At 40.2% G+C, this 19485-nt stretch overlaps 1 protein-coding gene across 1 annotated transcript in view; it reads right to left on the bottom strand.

Annotated features, from left to right (window-relative positions):
• LOC136884547 (uncharacterized) overlaps positions 1-19485 on the bottom strand; it is an 856985-nt gene that overhangs the window by 221893 nt on the left and 615607 nt on the right. Inside the window, exon 3 of the mRNA XM_067156801.2 lies at positions 3925-4051. Within this exon, the coding sequence (XP_067012902.1) occupies positions 3925-4051 (127 nt within the window). The remainder of the gene's footprint in view (positions 1-3924; positions 4052-19485) is intronic.

The following is a 19485-nucleotide window of genomic DNA, read 5'->3' as shown; positions in this document are numbered from 1 at the left end:
ACACTAACATACTATGGGTTTCAGCCAATTCCACCGTAGCGAGCTTGCTATGGGCCGAGTTTATCAGCATGGAGGGAGGGGGTTCTTATTCGAGTCCCTCCCCTGGAGAAGTTTATTTCTTTTATTGGCTCTCTCAAGCCGGTGATAAGCCACATGCAGATTTAGAAATACCGCCTAGCAAAGCCCATATGAAAGAGCCCGCGAAGCGATCTGATTGCTGAACTTCAGTAGCTAACAAATGAAAACGCCGCGAGATATCGACGTTTTTAAAAAAAATGATTTATCACTAAAGCCCGGAATTTTTATGGTGTAACAGGTTAGAGTAAGAGTAACATAAATTATAGGGGTTCTGATGGGCCGTACCCCTGATGCTTATGCAAACCCCATATCAAGTCGTTGTGAAGGTAGACTATCCATGCTACTCACTTCAGTAAGTTTGCGTTCTAACCTTACAATGCATCAAAATCCGGGCTCTACTTGTCAGTATGACCAACTCTCTAACGCTCATAAACCCGGTTTACGTTGTTTCTGACCACCCTGTATATGAACCTGAAAATAATTACATGATTAGTTATGATAGCGTAGGTGTGTCAGGATTTAAGGAGACGAAAACACGAGTTTATCACCACCTGTCGACGCCCCCTTTGTAGATTCATTTCTGAAAAAAGAGTTTGTTCGAACACCACTGATTATGTATCACCCAATCACAACAATGGCAGGCTTTCCTCAGTGGCACCATTCTGCTGCCAGATTCTGAGTCGTAATTCGCTTGCTAATGAAAGGAGATTTTTGTCTATACCTCTAACAACTGTTAACTGCACTTGGTAACAAACTGGAGCTTATGAAGCAATTCGTTAAGGCTGTAAACGATGAAAATCCCACCAGCCTGGGCCCAGTGTTTGGGAAGCCAGGCTCTGCCTGTCACAAGTCAGGATAAAAGGCGAGTGATAGAGGAGTAACACCTCTCTAAAAACCTGTGGTTCAGCTGACTTGGCTGGTAGTCCAATGTAAGCGTCCCTTGACAGGGTTACGGTGAAGACCTCAACGGCAGAAGACGGATTTCAGAACAGTGAAACTGACGGAAGAGGCAACCCTCCTATTCGGGGAAAACATAACAGGTACTGCTGCCTTGTAGTTGCAAGTGGGAACTTCACTGGCTATGGGAAGAAACCCCGTCAGAAAATCAGTAGACATGGCTACTTCGAAGGCAGGCCCTTCACCAGGCTGTAGGTGCTGAAGACCAATAACCTACACACCCGAGATTAACTTATTACAGGAACATCAATAAATAGAAGCCGGATGGATGAAACGGATTTGGTATTCATGAAATCCGACACGAAAATTGGAATACTGGAATGTACAGACAATGTGGCAGGTAGGAAGATTGGCTGAAGTATCTATGAAGATGAAGCGAAACAGGTTGGACATAGTAATAGCGGAAGGGATGGAGAAAGGAGGGAAGACCTGGATTGAGGTCAGGACGATGGCGCAAAACGGAGAATGGTGGCGGAAGTTCATTGATGCATTATGCTCCACTTATGAGATAAGTTAAAGTAAGTCAAGTAAACAATGAAGGTGAATGCCCTCAGTACCTGGGTCATCGATTCCCAGGCATCACTAATGACAGAATCAAACAGGGTCTGTTCAGAAGTCCAGATATCAACTTTGGACTAGGAAGACTTGGTAGTAATGAGATGAGCTGCTCGACTAAGCGGGTTGTTTTTCTCTATCGGTTAAGAGATGGCTTGGAATGACATTGGTAGACAAATAAGCTTGAGGAGATTTTTAAAGTAGGGAAGATCCTAAAATGAAGATAAAGTTGGAATTCAAGAGAGATTGGGTCAAATATTCAGTTTATAGGAAGGAGAATTAGAAACTGATAAGATCTATCAAGGGAGATGTTTGTAACATCTCCAAGTTATTTGAAATCTTAAGAAAAGTCTAGGTCAATTGATAGGGAATTTGACACATACGTGACAGCCCTTAATGAAGAACAATGGTGGATATCAGAAAACTTCTTATGCTAATTTTGAAAACGATATGTGCACAACAGAACGATTGGCATGGAAAGCATTCTGGAATGCAGTCGAAAACTTAGTTGGCACCACAGAGGATCCAGACTGTAAACAAATGCTGGGGAGAATGCTTATTTCGTTTTAAGATTTAATCTGCAGTATGAGCTTAAAGATGCACATATTTTGTTCACATCTGAACTGTTTCATTGAGAACCTAGGGAATTCTGAAGTTAGAGCAGGGAGAAGGATTCCACCAGGATCTAAAGGAAATAGTACGCAGATAGCAAGAGAAATGTAGCAAAACGTGCTGGGAAATTATTACTAGTTACTGAAGAGAGGAAATACAACTACAGCATACAAGTGAAAAGCAATGCAAAGAAGTTCTAGAACATTTTACCAATCAGTGCAATGCAATGTTTACAGAAGTTTTTAATTAGCGCTTTTTCTGAAATATGTTTATACAACACATTACTTATTTGTATACAATTATCATGAATAAAATAGTGTATTATACTAGTGTTCATATACGTAAAATCATTCCTTGAAGGTGGTAAGGACTGTATTATCCTATATGTACGTGAGGATCTTATACACGGTGATCGGAAACAACGCGAAGTGTGTATTTGAGCATTAGAGGGCTGGTTATACTGATAAATCTTTAGAAAAAATTATATCTTTCATTTTATCGACTGTTGAATTTAATCAGATCGCTTCAACTGAGCGTTGAAGGTCGGCGACCTCGAGGGCGATTTCAAACACGCTGGCTGGACCAAGAAGGAGATAGCGTGTGGCTCAACAAACTCAGTTCCTAAATGCTATGGATCAACTGAAATGGAGGAAACATTCACGATGATGCTTGTTGCTTAAAGGGGCCTAACTTCTAGGTCATCGGCCCCTGATGGTAAGAAATGTAATGACAATTTAAAAGTCCAAAATCATCCACTGACGAGAATTCAAAACGTGATTAAGAACGAATGGATGAATATGAATTTAAAACAGTCAGTGGATCCGACCCGCAATGCTCCACCTTAACTCAATAGTATTACTGATCAAGTCCGGCCCCGTGGTGTGCGGGATAACGGGTCCGCTTCTCACCCGACGGCTCCGGGTTAGATTCTAAGCCGGGTCAGGGGTTTTAAATTGTAAATGGTTAATATCCCTGGCATGGGGACTGGGTATTTGTGTCGTCCTTAACGATCCTTTCCTCGCAATCAACACTTCCGCAATTCCAATTACACGCAAGTTCATATCATATGGTGCAAGTAGGGGCAAAAGATTTCTACAGGTCGACGCCAAGCACAAATAGCATTTTTTAAATAATAAATTAATTACTGACCAAGGGTCAGCTTCTAAAGCACAATCCTGAATCGGAATTGATGCTTGTTGACTAAAGGGGTCCAAAATCCAGGTCAATTGCCCCTTATAATGGTATTTATCGCTAGGATTGTAGAACTATGGTATTTGTCACGTTTGCGGTAGTAGTCAAACGTAATGATAAATCACGGTGTTTCACAGATTGTGGTACTACTAACAAGTATTGTACGTCGCACAGGTAACGCAGATATATGGTGTTTGCTAAATTATGCTGCTGATAAAATGACTTCTGAGGCAGATATCGACATTTTTTCATATTATTGGTCAATATAACCAAACTTCTAACGCTCATTTATCCAGTTCACGTTGATTCCTACCATCCTGTGTATCCATATTCATTTTGCAAAAAAAAAAAAAAACTAATGTTATGGACAACTATTGACTTTAGCTCCAGATTGAGCATGCCTGGAATGTAAAAAATCACTTGTTAGATACTAACATAATGATCAGAAAGTTTAAATTCGTTTCACAATGTAATTGAACATTATTATAGTCAAAATAAGAAGGAGCAACTGTATTAGAAAATCATACTCACTTCGCCCTGTCTGGATCCTTGTAAAGAGCCATTTTGGGCTCCGGATACACCCCTTGGGCACGACATGACACTCGAACCGTGTCCATATCTGGTTTCATTTGGGTTAGTTCGAATGTTTTCTCGGGAGCTGAAACAGATGAAGGAAAGTAAATAGACTAAAAACGTGCAACTTTTCTCTATACTAATGAACGGAATTCGATGCATAGCTGTGTCTAAGGGTAGGTATAAAAATGAACAAAATACATTAATAGACGAGTTAACACTAGACAACCTATAATCGATACCCTAAAGAAACTATCGAAGATGTTCAAAATCTCCAAATGGGACCCAGCTACCAGGAGAGAGGGTACCGAAATCGGGCTCAGAATCAAACAAGGGTAAGTATTTTTACAACCTGAAAAAACATTTATTTCCCTATGAGGTGACATACCCATTTAGTGCCCCAAATGTTTCCTGGAAGTGAGCATTAATTGTTTTCATCAAACTCCGAAATTGCGCTCGGAAGCGCAGCATTCTACTATTTGAACTACTCAATCCGGCTGGATTGGGGATTCGGCAACTAAAAGAGATCTATAATTTCCTTTGGTTGATCACTTCTGCATAGCCAAAAAACCTACAGGCGTTGAAGTGCTGTGTCTTCAGCATCACGAACACCTCAGCCTGGCTTAGCTTTGGCGATCACGATTTATCTATGCTAATATACAGGGTGTCTCAAAGCTCAATGATAAAACTTCGGGAATAGCTTCCTCACATAAGGAGAATAAAGGAAGTGTATGACAACATGTGTCCGGAAACGCGTAGTTACAGTGTTGTTAGTTACATTAGTGCAATCCGACACACACAACACTGTTCGCATATCAGATGAAATGTTCAAAGTGCATTCCTCCTTACTCAGTATAGAACTCCACTTATCTTCGAATTGAGTGCAGAATACGATCAGAAATGCCCGATCTAGTTCGTACTGGGTGTTAGGCAGCCACATTGCAAGCGCTGAGAGTTGGTACATCATCAATGACATTTACAATAAGATACAAAAGTTGAAAACTAGAAAAGCGGCTGGAATTGATCAGATTTCTGGGGATATACTAAAGACAATGGGTTGGAATGTAGTACCATATCTGAAGTACTTATTTGATTATTGTATGGTCGAAGGAGCTATACCAGATGAATGGAGAGTTGCTATAGTAGCCCCTGTGTATAAAGGAAAGGGTGATAGACATAAAGCTGAAAATTACAGGCCAGTAAGTTTGACATGTATGTATGTAAGCTTTGGGAAGGCATTCTTTCTGAGTATATTAGACATGTTTGTGAAATTAGTAACTGGTTCGATAGAAGGCAGTTCGGTTTTAGGAAAGGTTATTCCACTCAAGCTCAACTTGTAGGATTCCAGCAAGATATAGCAGATATCTTGGATTCTGGAGGTCAAATGGACTGTATCGCGATTGACATGTCTAAAGCATTTGATAGGGTGGATCATGGGAGACTACTGACAAAAATGAGTGCAATTGGACTAGACAAAATAGTGACTGAATGGGTTGCTATATTTCTAGAAAATAGATCTCAGAGAGTTAGACTAGGTGAAGCTTTGTCTGACCCTGTAATAGTTGAGAGGGGAGTTCCTCAGGGCAGTGTTATCGGACCTTTATGTTTTCTTATATATATAAATGATATGAGTAAAGGAGTGGACTCGGAGGTGAGGCTTTTTGCGGATGATGTTATTCTCTATAGAGTGATAAATAAGTTACAAGATTGTGAGCAACTGCAACGTGACCTAGAAAATGTTGTGAGATGGACAGCAGGCAATGGTATGTTGATAAACGGGGCTAAAAGTCAGGTTGTGAGTTTCACGAATAGGAAAAGTCCTCTCAGTTTTAATTACTGCGTTGATGGGGTGAAAGTTCCTTTTGGGGATCATTGTAAGTATCTAGGTGTTAATATAAGGAAAGATCTTCACTGGGGTAATCACATAAATGGGATTGTAAATAAAGGGTACCGATCTCTACACATGGTTATGAGGGTGTTTAGGGGTTGTAGTAAGGATGTAAAGGAGAGTGCATATAAGTCTCTGGTAAGACCCCAACTAGAGTATGGTTCCAGTGTATGGGACCCTCACCAGGATTACCTGATTCAAGAACTGGAAAAAATCCAAAGAAAAGCAGCTCGATTTGTTCTGGGTGATTTCCGACAAAAGAGTAGCGTTACAAAAATGTTGCAATGTTTGGGTTGGGAAGAATTGAGAGAAAGAAGAAGAGCTGCTCGACTAAGTGGTATGTTCCGAGCTGTCAGCGGAGAGATGGCGTGGAATGACATTAGTAGACGAATAGGTTTGAATGGCGTTTATAAAAGTAGGAAAGATCACGATATGAAGATAAAGTTGGAATTCAAGAGGACAAACTGGGGCAAATATTCATTTATAGGAAGGGGAGTTAGGGATTGGAATAACTTACCAAGGGAGATGTTCAATAAATTTCCAATTTCTTTGAAATCATTTCGGAAAAGGCTAGGAAAGCAACAGATAGGGAATCTGCCACCTGGGCGACTGCCCTAAATGCAGATCAGTATTGATTGATTGATTGATTGATCAACAGCAATCCAATACACGAACGGCGTGGTGTGGCCCCAAAATTCAAGGGGGTTAAATTCAGGAGAGTGTGGCGGCAAGCAAAGGTAGGATAACCCGACAATCATGTTTTTCCGGACTCATGCAGTCACACTCTTCTTTTCTTCCCTCTAGGCGGGAGGTCTTATTACTGAAGTTTTGATGTTGAGGTTTGATACAGCCTGTATACAATCTGAACTTGAATAAGAACTTTGTTGAAAACATCCTAGGGATGAGCTACGAATTTCAGGTAAATAAAATAAATTATGAGAATATATTCCTTATTTATTCCTAAAAATTACAGTACTTTTCTTTATCATCGTTATCCGGTCGATTGGATTAGCAATTTACCTTGTTCTGCAACTACGAGCGCTAATGTGAGTCAATGCGTTGTTTCACTTAAGAAGCACTACAAGTGCTAATGTGAGTCAGTGCAGAGTTTTACTTAAGCCCTTATAACTACATTGGGTGTGGAAGTTTTCGAGAAATAATAAAACGCCTGAGGGTATTGAACCAAGGAACACATTACAGAAAGAATTATGTAAATAATTTAGGTAGGATCTGAATAAAAAAGAAGAGTCTGGAGGCTGGTTGGATTTTCAAACAGAATCGCACGAAGTACTGTGACAATATAATGAGGCATAGTTGGTTTCATAAGATGCGACGTACTTTACCATTGCTTTCCTCACAGCGCCAGAAAATGCTATTGCAGCACAGTTTATCCTCTGCGTAGCACATTTCACAGCATACAACAGCATTTATCGTGCTCCAAATGTATCACTCAGCACCACCCATACCTCAAGCAGCTTCCATATTGACACAGCTATTAATGAGACGGACTTCAGTGGAAGCTACATTTTGTTCTGGTTTGAACCAAGACGACTACTAAATTATTTTCATTCCTCCCCTGAAGGGGGAGGCGGGCCCGTTATGGGGTGACGCTGTCTCGCAGACCAGGAGACTTGTGGTGAAGATGGCAATGTGTAGAGAAGGTGATGGAGTATGCGGCTGTGTTCTGTACAAGGAACTCTCCCGGCATTCACCTTAGGACAGCCGACTGTGGTGTCAACCTCTCCCCCTCTCTCGAATATAGAGGTTTAGGACCACTTGTAGGCCGAACCCTACAGTACAGGTAGACAATGGCAGTACGTACATGTTGTTGTTTGAGTCATCAGTCAATAGACTGGTTTGATGCAGCTCTGCATGCCACCCTATCGTGCGCCAACCTTTTCATTTCTACGTAACTATTTCATCCTACATCTGCTCTAATCTGCTTGTCATATTCATACCTTGGTCTACCCCTACCGTTCTTACCACCTACACTTCCTTCAAAAACCAACTGAACAAGTTCTGGGTGTCTTAAGATATGTCCTATCATTCTATCACTTCTTCTCGTCAAATTTAAAAATATACACTTCTAAAACTTCAGGAAAGCAACATGATGTTGAAATCATCCTAGGGATATGAGGTACGAATTTCAGGTAAAGAAAATAAAATAATTTATTAGAATATATTCTTTATTTATTCCTAAAAATTACAGTAGTTTTCTTAATCATCGTTAGCTGGTCGATTAGATTAGCAGTTTACCTTTTTCTACCACTAGGAGTGCTAATGTGAGTCAGTGCATAGTTTTACTTAAGCCCTTATAACTACATTCGGTGTGGAATTTATCGAGAAATAAAAACGCTTGAGGGTATTGAACCAAGGAACACATTACATAAATAATTATGTAAATAAGTTAATTCAACTAGGATTTGTATAAAAAAGAAAACGAGTAAGGAAACATGCGATTTGAGGCTGTTCTTCAGGAACTTCATTTAGGTCGGAAGTGATTTTCCAAATTTGATTTTTGTTTTGATAAAGCTATCCAAGACTAACAATTTAAAACCATTCCGTGCCCTTTATCCCTTGAAATTTTGGCACAATTGAGGAAATAGCTTAACATTATGTTTCTCATAATATGGGGCCCCCTACTTTATCTGCTATGAAATATTTTCAATATTAAAATAGAGATGAATCAATGAGGCGTTTCTAGGACCTGCAGCGAATGACAATATTCAAATATCTTGGCTCCACATTTACAGATGACAGTCAACTTGAACAGGTCTGTGCAAGGTTGAGCGCAGCCTGGTTAAAATGGAAACAAACAACCGTTGTCATTTGTGACCGGAGGATGAAATGTAATTTCAAATCAAATGTCTATCATACTGTCATCTGACCTGTTCCACAGTATGGTTGAGAATTTTGGCCGACTACGACAGAGACAGAACGTCGACTGGGCGTCATGGGGACGAAGATGCAGAGGTGGACAGCTGATGTCACGAAAATGGATTGCACCTCCAATGAAAAACTCAGGGAAAGATTGGCGTAGCACCTATTCAAGGGAAAATGCATGAGAGCCGTCGATGATGGTTTGGGCATGTACATAGCATAGGGACCAAGCCTATCGCGAAGGCCAGTTACGCATTAAAAGAAGTTTGTAAGAGACTTTAGGGAGACCTAAACAGCGATGGACCGACACTGTTCACGAAGATCTCCACCGTGATATGGTCCAGGACAGAACTAAATGGAGAAACTCTGAAGAAATAGAATAGTTCGGAATTTTTACTACTTTGGTCAACATTTCTCATATTTATTCCTTTGAAGGAAGAAAATTCTGCATGAAAAAATGAATTTGTTTTAGCAAACTTCCTTCTTGTATAATAGGAATATTCTATTGATACTTAGAAAACAATTGGTCTTTTGAATTCAGGACAATATTGGAATCCACGGTTCATTTCAATGGTGTCATAAATTAATTTGTTTGTTCCAGAAAGATTTCTTGATACATAAATACAATACCACAAAACTCCCTTGAACTCTGCATAGCGTGATCACCAAAGAAATGTCAACAATTCCTAAATACGAGTACACGAAAGCATTCGAGCTTCAGATATATATTTTTCTATGCTTTCCTGTTTTTCATTCCATTGCGATGTCGTGTTTGACGCAGTGGTAATGAAGTTAGTACTGACAGCGAATTGCTGCCCAACTCATACTCACAAATTGTTCCACAAATTGTTTCAATTGGAGCTATTATCATTATTAATGATGTCAAATAGACAACTAATGACTAGTGGAATTCTGCATTGAAGTTGGCAATCAAGTATCGGTGGATACTGGACTGGTTATATAAATGTTACGTCAGTCAATGTAGGGGGGTTAAAAATGAGTTAACTGGTTTATATTGTCCCATATAAACTGAAATAACTATACCTCCCTTCTCTCTCTCTCTCTCCATCAATTTCCTGTTTTAATGCGTAATAATTTATGTATCAGGCAATTATAACAAAGAAGTACATGACAAGGTTCATTATTCAGAATCCAACGTGAAATCAATGATAAAATCTAAATACTGTGCATAGTGTCCACCTTGTAGGGTGGCACAAATGAAAATATGATTTTAATGATGAAAAAATTTCATAGTAGACAAATTAGGGGTTCCAGTGCTACGAAAAACTTAAATATTATGCAATTTTCTCAATTGTGCTGAAAGTTAAAAGGGATATAGAGCCCCGATAGGTTTCAAATTGTGAGTAATGTATAGCTCTATCAAACTGAAAATAGAAATTTCTCAAATTACATCCTGCCTAAATGCAGTTCCTGGAAAACGTACTAACATCGCTTGTTCCCTTACTATGAAAATTCTAATCTAATTTATTTATATAATCCTTTCTGTAATGTATTCCCTGGCCCAACACCCTCAGGTATTACTTGATGTTTGAAAAATGTCCACATTGAATGTAGTTATAAGGGCATGAAGGAAACAATGCATTGACTCACATTAGCGCTCGTAGTGGTAGAAAAAGGCAAACTGGTAATCTAAACGACCGGATAACGATGGTTAAGAAAAGGATTGTAATTTTTAGGAATAAATAAAGAATACATTCTCAAACTTTAATTACCTAAAATATGTAGCTCATATCCCTAGGATGATTTCAACATTGAGTTGTTTGCATGAAGGGCTAGAACTTTTTGTGTTGTTTCTGTAATGGTACCGTATTTTGTTTGGAATACGTTAACATAAAGGAATTAAATGCCCTTGCTAGCGGGACCTGCTGTTTACAGTGCAATTTTGTTACTGTCATTGATGTGTGCCAGTCGTATGCTTGCCGTTGACTGAGGTATGAGTGGTCATGAAAGCCATTTCTTATGCAGCCGGTCCCTGCTATGAATGGTGTGAAAATGTTGCTCATAGGGTCAGTTGGTGCATGCATTTATTTCAGAGAGCTTGGCAGACTGTAATAGCAACTTCTGGCTCAGTCGGTAAGGTAACTGGGAACTACCTCGCTGTGCAAGGTAGAGGGAAGGCATTCAGGAACAAGCGGATCTTTTCGGCCAAGTCTGATCTGGAACAAGTAGGGATCCCGCATGAGTCCATACATGACCGCCTACAGTTTCGGCAAGCAATCCAGCGGGGTATTTCTCTAGCATCACTTACGAGTAGGAAGAACACAGGAGCCAGCAGACTTATACAGACAGAGAAAAGAAAGCTGGCTCACAGCCAGAAAATAAAGTACGGGTAGAGGAGAAATTAGAAGGCGCAAGTGACAAGAGTAATATATCCATGATTTTACGTATAGCTGCAGCCAGCTATTTAGTCTTGGAATGATGATATTTTTCGCAGCGCTAATTTTCATGTTTCATGTCATTGGAGGGTTCTATAAGGCCGTCCGTACATGAGGCAAAACGAAAGCAATTCAATAGCGATCCACTCAACTGGTGCAATCCAAGCAATCCATCGACCTGCAGTGAACGGCGATCTGAGCACCTTGTTCTCATATCCCCTGTTGATTTGAAGGTGTTAAATGCAAAATCGTGGACACTGTGGAAAAACACCATGTTTTATATGATTTCACTCTCACGGTGTCTTCTCGACAAGACGTGACAGGAAAGACAAGGCATCAGGTGGCAGCAGAAGTCAGGTTGTGAGGTATGTAGCGGTATTTTATTATAATTATTTACATATTACAATATAGAAGTAATGTAATGTAACAGTATTACAAACACACTACCCTAAATTGCATATGACCTTGATCAAACCCTTGAACATCCACTAAAACCAAACACTTCACAGTGAAAGACACTGCTATTCATATACGCGTAATCGATAAAACTATAAACACTTTTGTTCGCAATTTTTTAAAATAAATTCCTTTCTTATAAATGGACTGTTTTCTTAGTTTTTAAGGCAATTGTGATTTAAAAAATTGAGGAAATTATAATAATGCTTACATTTATATAAACAACATTTTTATCTTCAGTACTGATGCACTACCTCATGTTAGTGTTTTGATGATAGAAAGGTGGCGGTGGTGGTGATTATTGTTTTAAGAGGAAGTACAACTAGGCAACCAGTCTCTCTATGTGACACCAAGCACGGAGAAAAATGTGAGGGATGCGACACTTTGAAAAGTGAAGGTATCGGCTAAAGAAAGACAAGGGCCACGAAGGGCATGAAGATGAAAGACTCCTTAGGCCTCGAGTATTCTAATAACGTCAGGGTCGGAAAGGAACAAGAGTTGACCAAGGGAGGTCCGATAGGATAGATAAAAGTGAGGAGCCTGGCACAAGTAAATGGAAGCAATGCCAGGTCTCAATTAAGGGCCCCGTGGTCGTCGATCCACATTCCCAAGTTAAGAGCCCTGGGACCCCTTTTAGTCGCCTCTTACGACAAGCAGGGGATACTGTGGGTGTTATTATACCACCCCACCCACAGAGAAATTGATGATGGAATGTAGGGGTAATCATTTTAATATGACTTTTGGCATTCTATATTAATGTAAGAAATTTGACGTCACTTTCTTGCTGTTTATTGGCTGGAACGTATAGCCTGCATCGTACGGATAGCAGGGATGAATCCGACACTTCCAACGGTTTCTTGTTCTTCTTCTTATTTTTTTCGGGATCTTATGTACCTGTAGGAACAACATTTCTTCCTCACTTGATTCCCTCGACGTGACAAAAAGATAAAGAAAATATGACAAACCTTCGAAAAGCTTTCGAAAGAAATATACTACAGTATGTTGTAGGTATTCTCTACTTGGAAAAATAACGGCTGAGAGGATTAGTCGTGCTGACCACACAACACCTCAAAATCTGCAGGCCTTTGGGCTGAGCAGCGGTCGTTTGTTAGGCGGATGCCCTGTTGCTCAGAGCACTGCTACCATATCTATCACCACCGATGTCGCCACCATCACCTAGTGACTTTTATTGCTGCCGTGTTGCCTCGTGTGTGGCTGGTCTAACTGATCACCAGCTATTGGATCAATCAAGAAAGACATGCTAGTTAATTACAATAATCGCGTGGTGTAAACAGCTTGGGGAGATGTGCGTTATGCTGCGTCACGAACCGCATGGAGTAATGTGTAGTGCGAACTGATCGATGGCTCATATTGACTTGTGTTTGGCCTTATTAATCACCTACTCCCACCCACAGCAGTCTGCTGATAAACACGCATTACTCTCGTGTCTGCCCGTCATAAGTATTCACTTTGTGATCTATTGTACGATGAGACTTCCGCTTAGAGATGGCTGAAAAATATCGTAGCAGTTACTTTGTCACAGTTACATGCATGTCACTGTTGCGAATGTAACGAGGACAAAAAATAACAGGTTACCAAGGAACGAGAACAGAATAACGTACTAGTGAAAAGAGTAACTGGGAAGTGGGAACTGTCACTATTAGCAGCTTACAGACAATGTGACCTCCACAGCTCAGATAGTCATCCAAGTGAGAGCGCTTACGTAGGAGATACCTTTAAGTCAAATACACTATAGTGTACTTTTTAAAGTTGCTGCTGTCATCTAGTAACTAAAGTGTAAACTGTTATGACATATTCAACTGCTCAGGGGTAATCGTTGACTCACCCGTATAAATTTTCTTGTACCATAAATAAATTAGTGTGCTAACTTTCCATATTGATAACAAAGATAACATACTATAGATAACATAGCATTACTTCATTTTACTTAATCTACCTCCTTGTACCGGTTTGTGTCGAGGTTTGGCAGACAGATCGTCATGTTTCTTTGTCTTCTATCCCGCTATGTTGTCTTCTCATTTTATTCGTTGTCTGCCTCTCGTTAACTTTAGAGTAAATAGGAATGCGTACTTTGTTGCATCGACTTTCAACAGTGTAGTGATGCGTGCGCGCATGTGCGAATGAATGAATGGGACTTCGCAACACAGACAAGCTTGAAGTTGTGACCAGGCCATGACCAGGCTGTGACTAATAAAATAGAGATGGCTGAAAAATAAAGTAGCAGTTACTTTGTCACAGTGACATGCTTGTCACTGTGTCAAATGTAACGAGGACAAAAAATAACCGGTTACCGAGAAACAATAACAGAATAACGTACTAGTGGAAACAGTAACTGGGAAGTAGGAACTGTCACTAGTAACAGCTTACAGACACAGAATGCGACCTTCAGAGTTCAGATAGTACGCATGTCTTCCAAGTGAGAGCGCTTTCGTAGGAGATTGCTTTAAGTCAAGTATATACATAAGTTGTTCCTGCCATCTGGTAACTAAAGTGTAGACTGTTATATTCAACTGCTCAGGGGCAATCGTTACTGAGATATCGCGCACATTGTAATATTATTATAAGTTTCACCCGTAAAATTTTTCTTGTACCATAAATAAATTAGTATGCTAACTTTCATATTGATATTATAGATAATAAATTAGAGATAACATAACATTACTTCAATTTACTTAATCGATCCTCTTGTGGCGGTTTGTGTCGAGGTTTGGCAGACAGATCATCATGTTTTCTTGTCTTCTATCTTTGATCGGGGCATTGTGAAATTCGCTCCTCTAGATTTCAGAAAAGACGCTACGTTGTCGTCTCATTTCATCCATTGTCTGTCTCTCTTTAACTTTATAGCAAATAGGAATGCGTGTTTTGCTGCACCGACTTTCAACAATTTAGTGATGCGTGCGCGCATGTGCGAGTGAATGAACGGGACTTCGCAACACGGCTGTAAGGAGACAAGCTTGAAGCCGTGACCAGGCTGTGACCAATAAAAGGTGAGTAACGTTGGACGTTATTTTTAACTGTAACTTTTCACAGTTACTTTCTTGTAGCAGTGACAGGTATAGCAGTTACACAAAAATAACCGTTTGCCACACCTCTACTTCCGCTACAGTAACAATACGGTCCCTGAGCAACAAGTTTAGTCTAGTAATTTATTTCTCATTTATACAATTTTTGTTTCAAATTTTAACTTCCATTTGATGAAAATTGTTCTGAGTTATAATAGAAAATTTAGTTCACTGAACGACTACTTTTATCATGCTCATTTTCACATTTTAATTTCCTCTACCCTAATAAATATTGGATGTTATTACAAGTGATTTTTTGCCAGTAATGTATTTATTAGCTGTATTACTCGTCGTCGATTGGGTGATTTCTTTATAATGCAGCAGTATTGCCATCTAGCGGTGACGTGTGATAGCAACATCAATTCAAAAGAGTGTCAGTGTAATGATATTGTTGACACGTTTTAGGGTCTATGGGGACTATATGCCATCACATTTCATTTTATTCCAGTACAATTTTTTTACAGCACTAGCTGCAGTACCCGTCGTAAACGGAATGATCATAATTATAGAATGTACAAAGTTAGGTAACTCCTCAGCTACATTCCGCCAGCATTCAGGCAGGCTGATTTATGATGATGATGATGATGATTATTATTATTATTTAAAGGGGCTTAACATCCAGTTCATCGGACCCTAATGATACGGAATGAGACGAAACGTAATGACAATTTAAAAGTTCGTAAGTCATCCACTGACCAGAATTCCGAAACGTGATGATGAATGAATGGATGAATATGATCGTAAAACAATCAGATAGTATCTAAAAACAATAGTATTACTGACCAAGGGGCTGCATCTAAATTACAATCCTGAATCGATGATGACCAGGCGAGTTGGCCGTACGGTTAGGAGCGGGTAGCTGTGAGCTCGCATCCGGGAGATCATGGGTTCGAAACACACTGTCGGCAGCCCTGATGGTTTTCCTTGGTTTCCCAACTTCACACTAGTGACCTTAATGAAGGCCACGGCCTCTTCAACTCAATCCTAAGCCTTTTGCTGTCCCATCGTCGCCATAAGACCTATCTGTGTCGGTGCGACGTAGAGAAAAAAAAAATTCTATGATGCTTGTTGTCTGAAGGAGTAAAATCCAGGTTAACGCCTCCTCATAATGGTACTTATCGCTAGTAAAGTAGAACCATGGTATTTGTCATGTTGCGGTACTAATCAAAAGCAGCGTAGACTCACGGTGTTCCTAACATTATGGTACATATCACAAATATTGTACGTTTGACAGGTAATGCAGACCTATGCTGTTTCTCACATGATGGTGCCACTCATAGGCAACGCTAACCCATGGTGTTCCTCACCTACGTGTACTAACCACGGGCCCGGTATTCCTCACATAGTGGGTACCAATCAAAGGCGACGCAGGCTCACGGTGCCACTCATATAGTGGTACTAATCACAGGTACTGGAAACCCACAGTGAACCACTCTCTGCTCCTACTAATCACAAACCTATTGTGTACCTAACATAGTGGTGTTACTTGCAAGTAAAGGCAACCCATGGTGTTCCCAGCGTGGTAGTACTAATCACAATTAGTTTCATTGTTTTAATACAATCATCACTTGGTCACCCATTTTAGTCGCCTCTTAAGAGAGGCAGGGGATACCGTGGGTATACTCTTCGTCTGCGTCCCCCACCCACCGGGGTCAAGCTGTTTCACTCGGGACGCAGCAGTAATTCCATCTATCGGAAGTGAGTGGTAGCAAAACAGACGAATTACGTCACAACAATGGGCGATGTAATGTTTTGATCACTTTCATGAGCTTTCGATATTGTACAGCTTCACATTTTGTTTTTCTTCCAACTCTGGAATATCAGAGCATCTAATGTAAAGGCACTGTCCTACCTTCTTCCATGACTTCCTCTTATGTTTTTCAATGTGGAAAACATTTCTTAACATACAAATTTGGGGTCCCCATACTATGAAAAACGTAAAATTAAGCAATTTCCTCAATTGTGCCGAAAGTAGAAGGGCTTAAGAGCCAGGAATGGTTTCAAATTGAGAGTCTTGGATAACACTATCAAAATAAAATAAATTTCGAATATTACTTCAAGCATAAATCGTTTGTTTCTTCACTCGTAATCTTCCTTATTCAAATCCTAGCCAATTTAAGTTATTTACATAATTTTTTCCGTAATGTGTCCCTTGGTTCGATGACCTCGGATGTTTTTTTTAATTTTTTAATGAATATCCACACCGAATTTAATTATGAGGGCTTAATTGAAACAATGCATTGACTCACATTAGCGCTCGTAGTGGTAGAAAAATGCAAACTGCTAATCTTATCGACCGGATAACGATGATTAAGAAAAAGATCGTAATATTTAGGAATAAATGAAGAATATATTCTCACAGTTGATTGTATATAATTTACCTAAAATTCGCAGCTCCTATTCGTAGGATGTTTTCAAAATTGAGTTGCTTGCCTGAAGAACTGTGGTTGTATATTTTCCTCCTGTTCAGTTATATTAAAGCATTCGTTGCCTTGATTTGCATGATTCCATTCCCCCCCCCCCTCTCATTATTCCTGTTTTCCTTCTCTTTTTCATACTCTTCATTATTTTCCTGATAAATAAGTGATAATGATCATGCGCGATTGCCGGTGGTTAGTTATTACGACAGCAATATTTCAATGTCACCGTTGCTCTCCATTGCTAGACATGACCAAAAAATCTAAATTCGAGAATATCCCCAACATTAGAAATCATACGATAAAAAAATTGACTTAAAGAATTGAAAATTAGAATTTTCTACAATTATTATATACACTTTTGATAGGAATTCAGTTACTGGTGCCCAAGTTTTGAAGCATTGAAAAAATACAGTGCGTTTCTCTCATCGGTTGGCCGGTAGGCGCACAGCTTATCTGCCTCCTGTTGACTCACCACTTCCCGTTACACAACGCAGTGACAGCACGGGAATGCTGGCACTTTGCAGTTCAGGTCCGTGCTGCTTAGAACGTGTATTAAGTGCTGATCTGCCCAACTGTCCTCGAGGTGTGAAGTGTTAATTCAGGGTATAATCCTCATAAAGCTTCCACATGTGTACACAGTACAGGAAAGGGTATTTATGTACAATAAGTATGTGAAAACCGAGTCTTTCAGGGAAGTCGTTAGATGATTTGTAACAATTTCTACGTGCACGCCCTACACATAAAGAGACCGCGCAGAAACTCGTAAACAAATTGACAGGAACTGGTTCTTCACTCGATAAGAAGCGAAATGTAAAAAAAAAAAAAAAAAAAAAAAAAGAAACAAACGTATACTTAAAGAGGAGAAGTGAATGAAATCGCCGGAAGATTAGAACATTAGAAAATCCGTAAAACGACTTAATTCTTATTTCTTACTTTCTTAATTGTTATCTCATGTCACGCATGGATAAAGTGAGCAAAGTGCGGGGAGTGATGAGTCAACGGCCAACCGATGAGAGAATCTCACTCTATAAATCTTATGTGGAATACCTTGTAGAGGAGAGACGTGTTCACTGCGACAGACACGGACCCACCGACCAGCCACAAGATATACATTTACTTGTATAACCTAATTTTTGCACGCGCCACTATCCTTTTCTCAAGCACGGGCTACTCGCATTTCGATTGTCTCTGATATAATTGTATATGACGTCATTCCCATCGATCAAGAGAAATGCATTCCGTTACCAACCCCCCGCACAATTAAAATAAAACTAAATGTAACCTGTATTCGCCCTACGGAATGCTAGAAAACTCAAGCCGCTTCGCTGCCCTAACCCGGGGGCTTACTCCACAAGACCCCCTCTACTTGATCAGTCCAATGGCTTTACCACTAACCGGAATTAACCAATCCAGACCAATGTTTTCCTCACTAGCAGGAGCTGACCAATCCAGGCCAATGGTTTTGCCATAGCCAGAGTTAACAAATCTAGGACAATGGTTTTGTTCCAAGCCAGACATAAATCCAGGCCAATGGTTTGGTCACAAGCCAGACATAACAAATCCAGACCTATGGTTTTGTCACTAGCTGGAGCTAATCAATTTACGCCAATGGTTTTGTCACAAGCCGGACCTAACCAATGGTTTTCTCACTAATTAATCCTTTTTTTGCTAGGGGCTTTACGTCGCACCGAGACAGATAGGTCTTATGGCGACGATGGGATAGGAAAGGCCTAGGAGTTGGAAGGAAGCGGCCGTGGCCTTAATTAAGGTACAGCCCCAGCATTTGCCTGGTGTGAAAATGGGAAACCACAGAAAACCATTTTCAGGGCTGCCGATAGTGGGATTCGAACCTACTATCTCCCGGATGCAAGCTCACAGCCGCGCGCCTCTACGCGCACAACCAACTCGCCCGGTCTAATTAATCCTGGCCAATAGTTTTGTCACTAGCCTGACCTACCCAATCCAAACCAATGGTTTTACCACTAACCGGGGCTAACCTATCCAGGCAAATGGTTTTGTCACACGCGGGACCTAACCAAACCAGACCAATGGTTTTATCACTAATCAATCCAGTCCAATGGTTTGTCACTAGCTGGAGCTAATCAAACAAGACTAATGGTTTTGTAACAAGCCGGAGCTAATCAGTCCAGACCAATAGATTTGCCGTAAGCTGCACCAAACCATTCCAAGCTAATGGTGTCATCACTGACCAATCCAGGTGAATGTTTTGTCACAAGCCGCATCTAACCAATCTAGAACAATAGGTTTATCACCAATAAATCCAGGCCAATTTATTGTCACTAACCGGAGCTAACCAATCCAGACAAATGGTTTTGTCGCAAGCCGGACAACCAATCCAAACCAATGGTTGTGTCACTGACCTCACATAACCAATC

This window comes from Anabrus simplex, chromosome 12 (assembly GCF_040414725.1).
Source record: "Anabrus simplex isolate iqAnaSimp1 chromosome 12, ASM4041472v1, whole genome shotgun sequence".
Taxonomy (NCBI): domain Eukaryota; kingdom Metazoa; phylum Arthropoda; class Insecta; order Orthoptera; family Tettigoniidae; genus Anabrus; species Anabrus simplex.
Note: the sequence above shows the minus strand (reverse complement) of the source record. Positions and strands in the feature narration are given on the sequence as shown.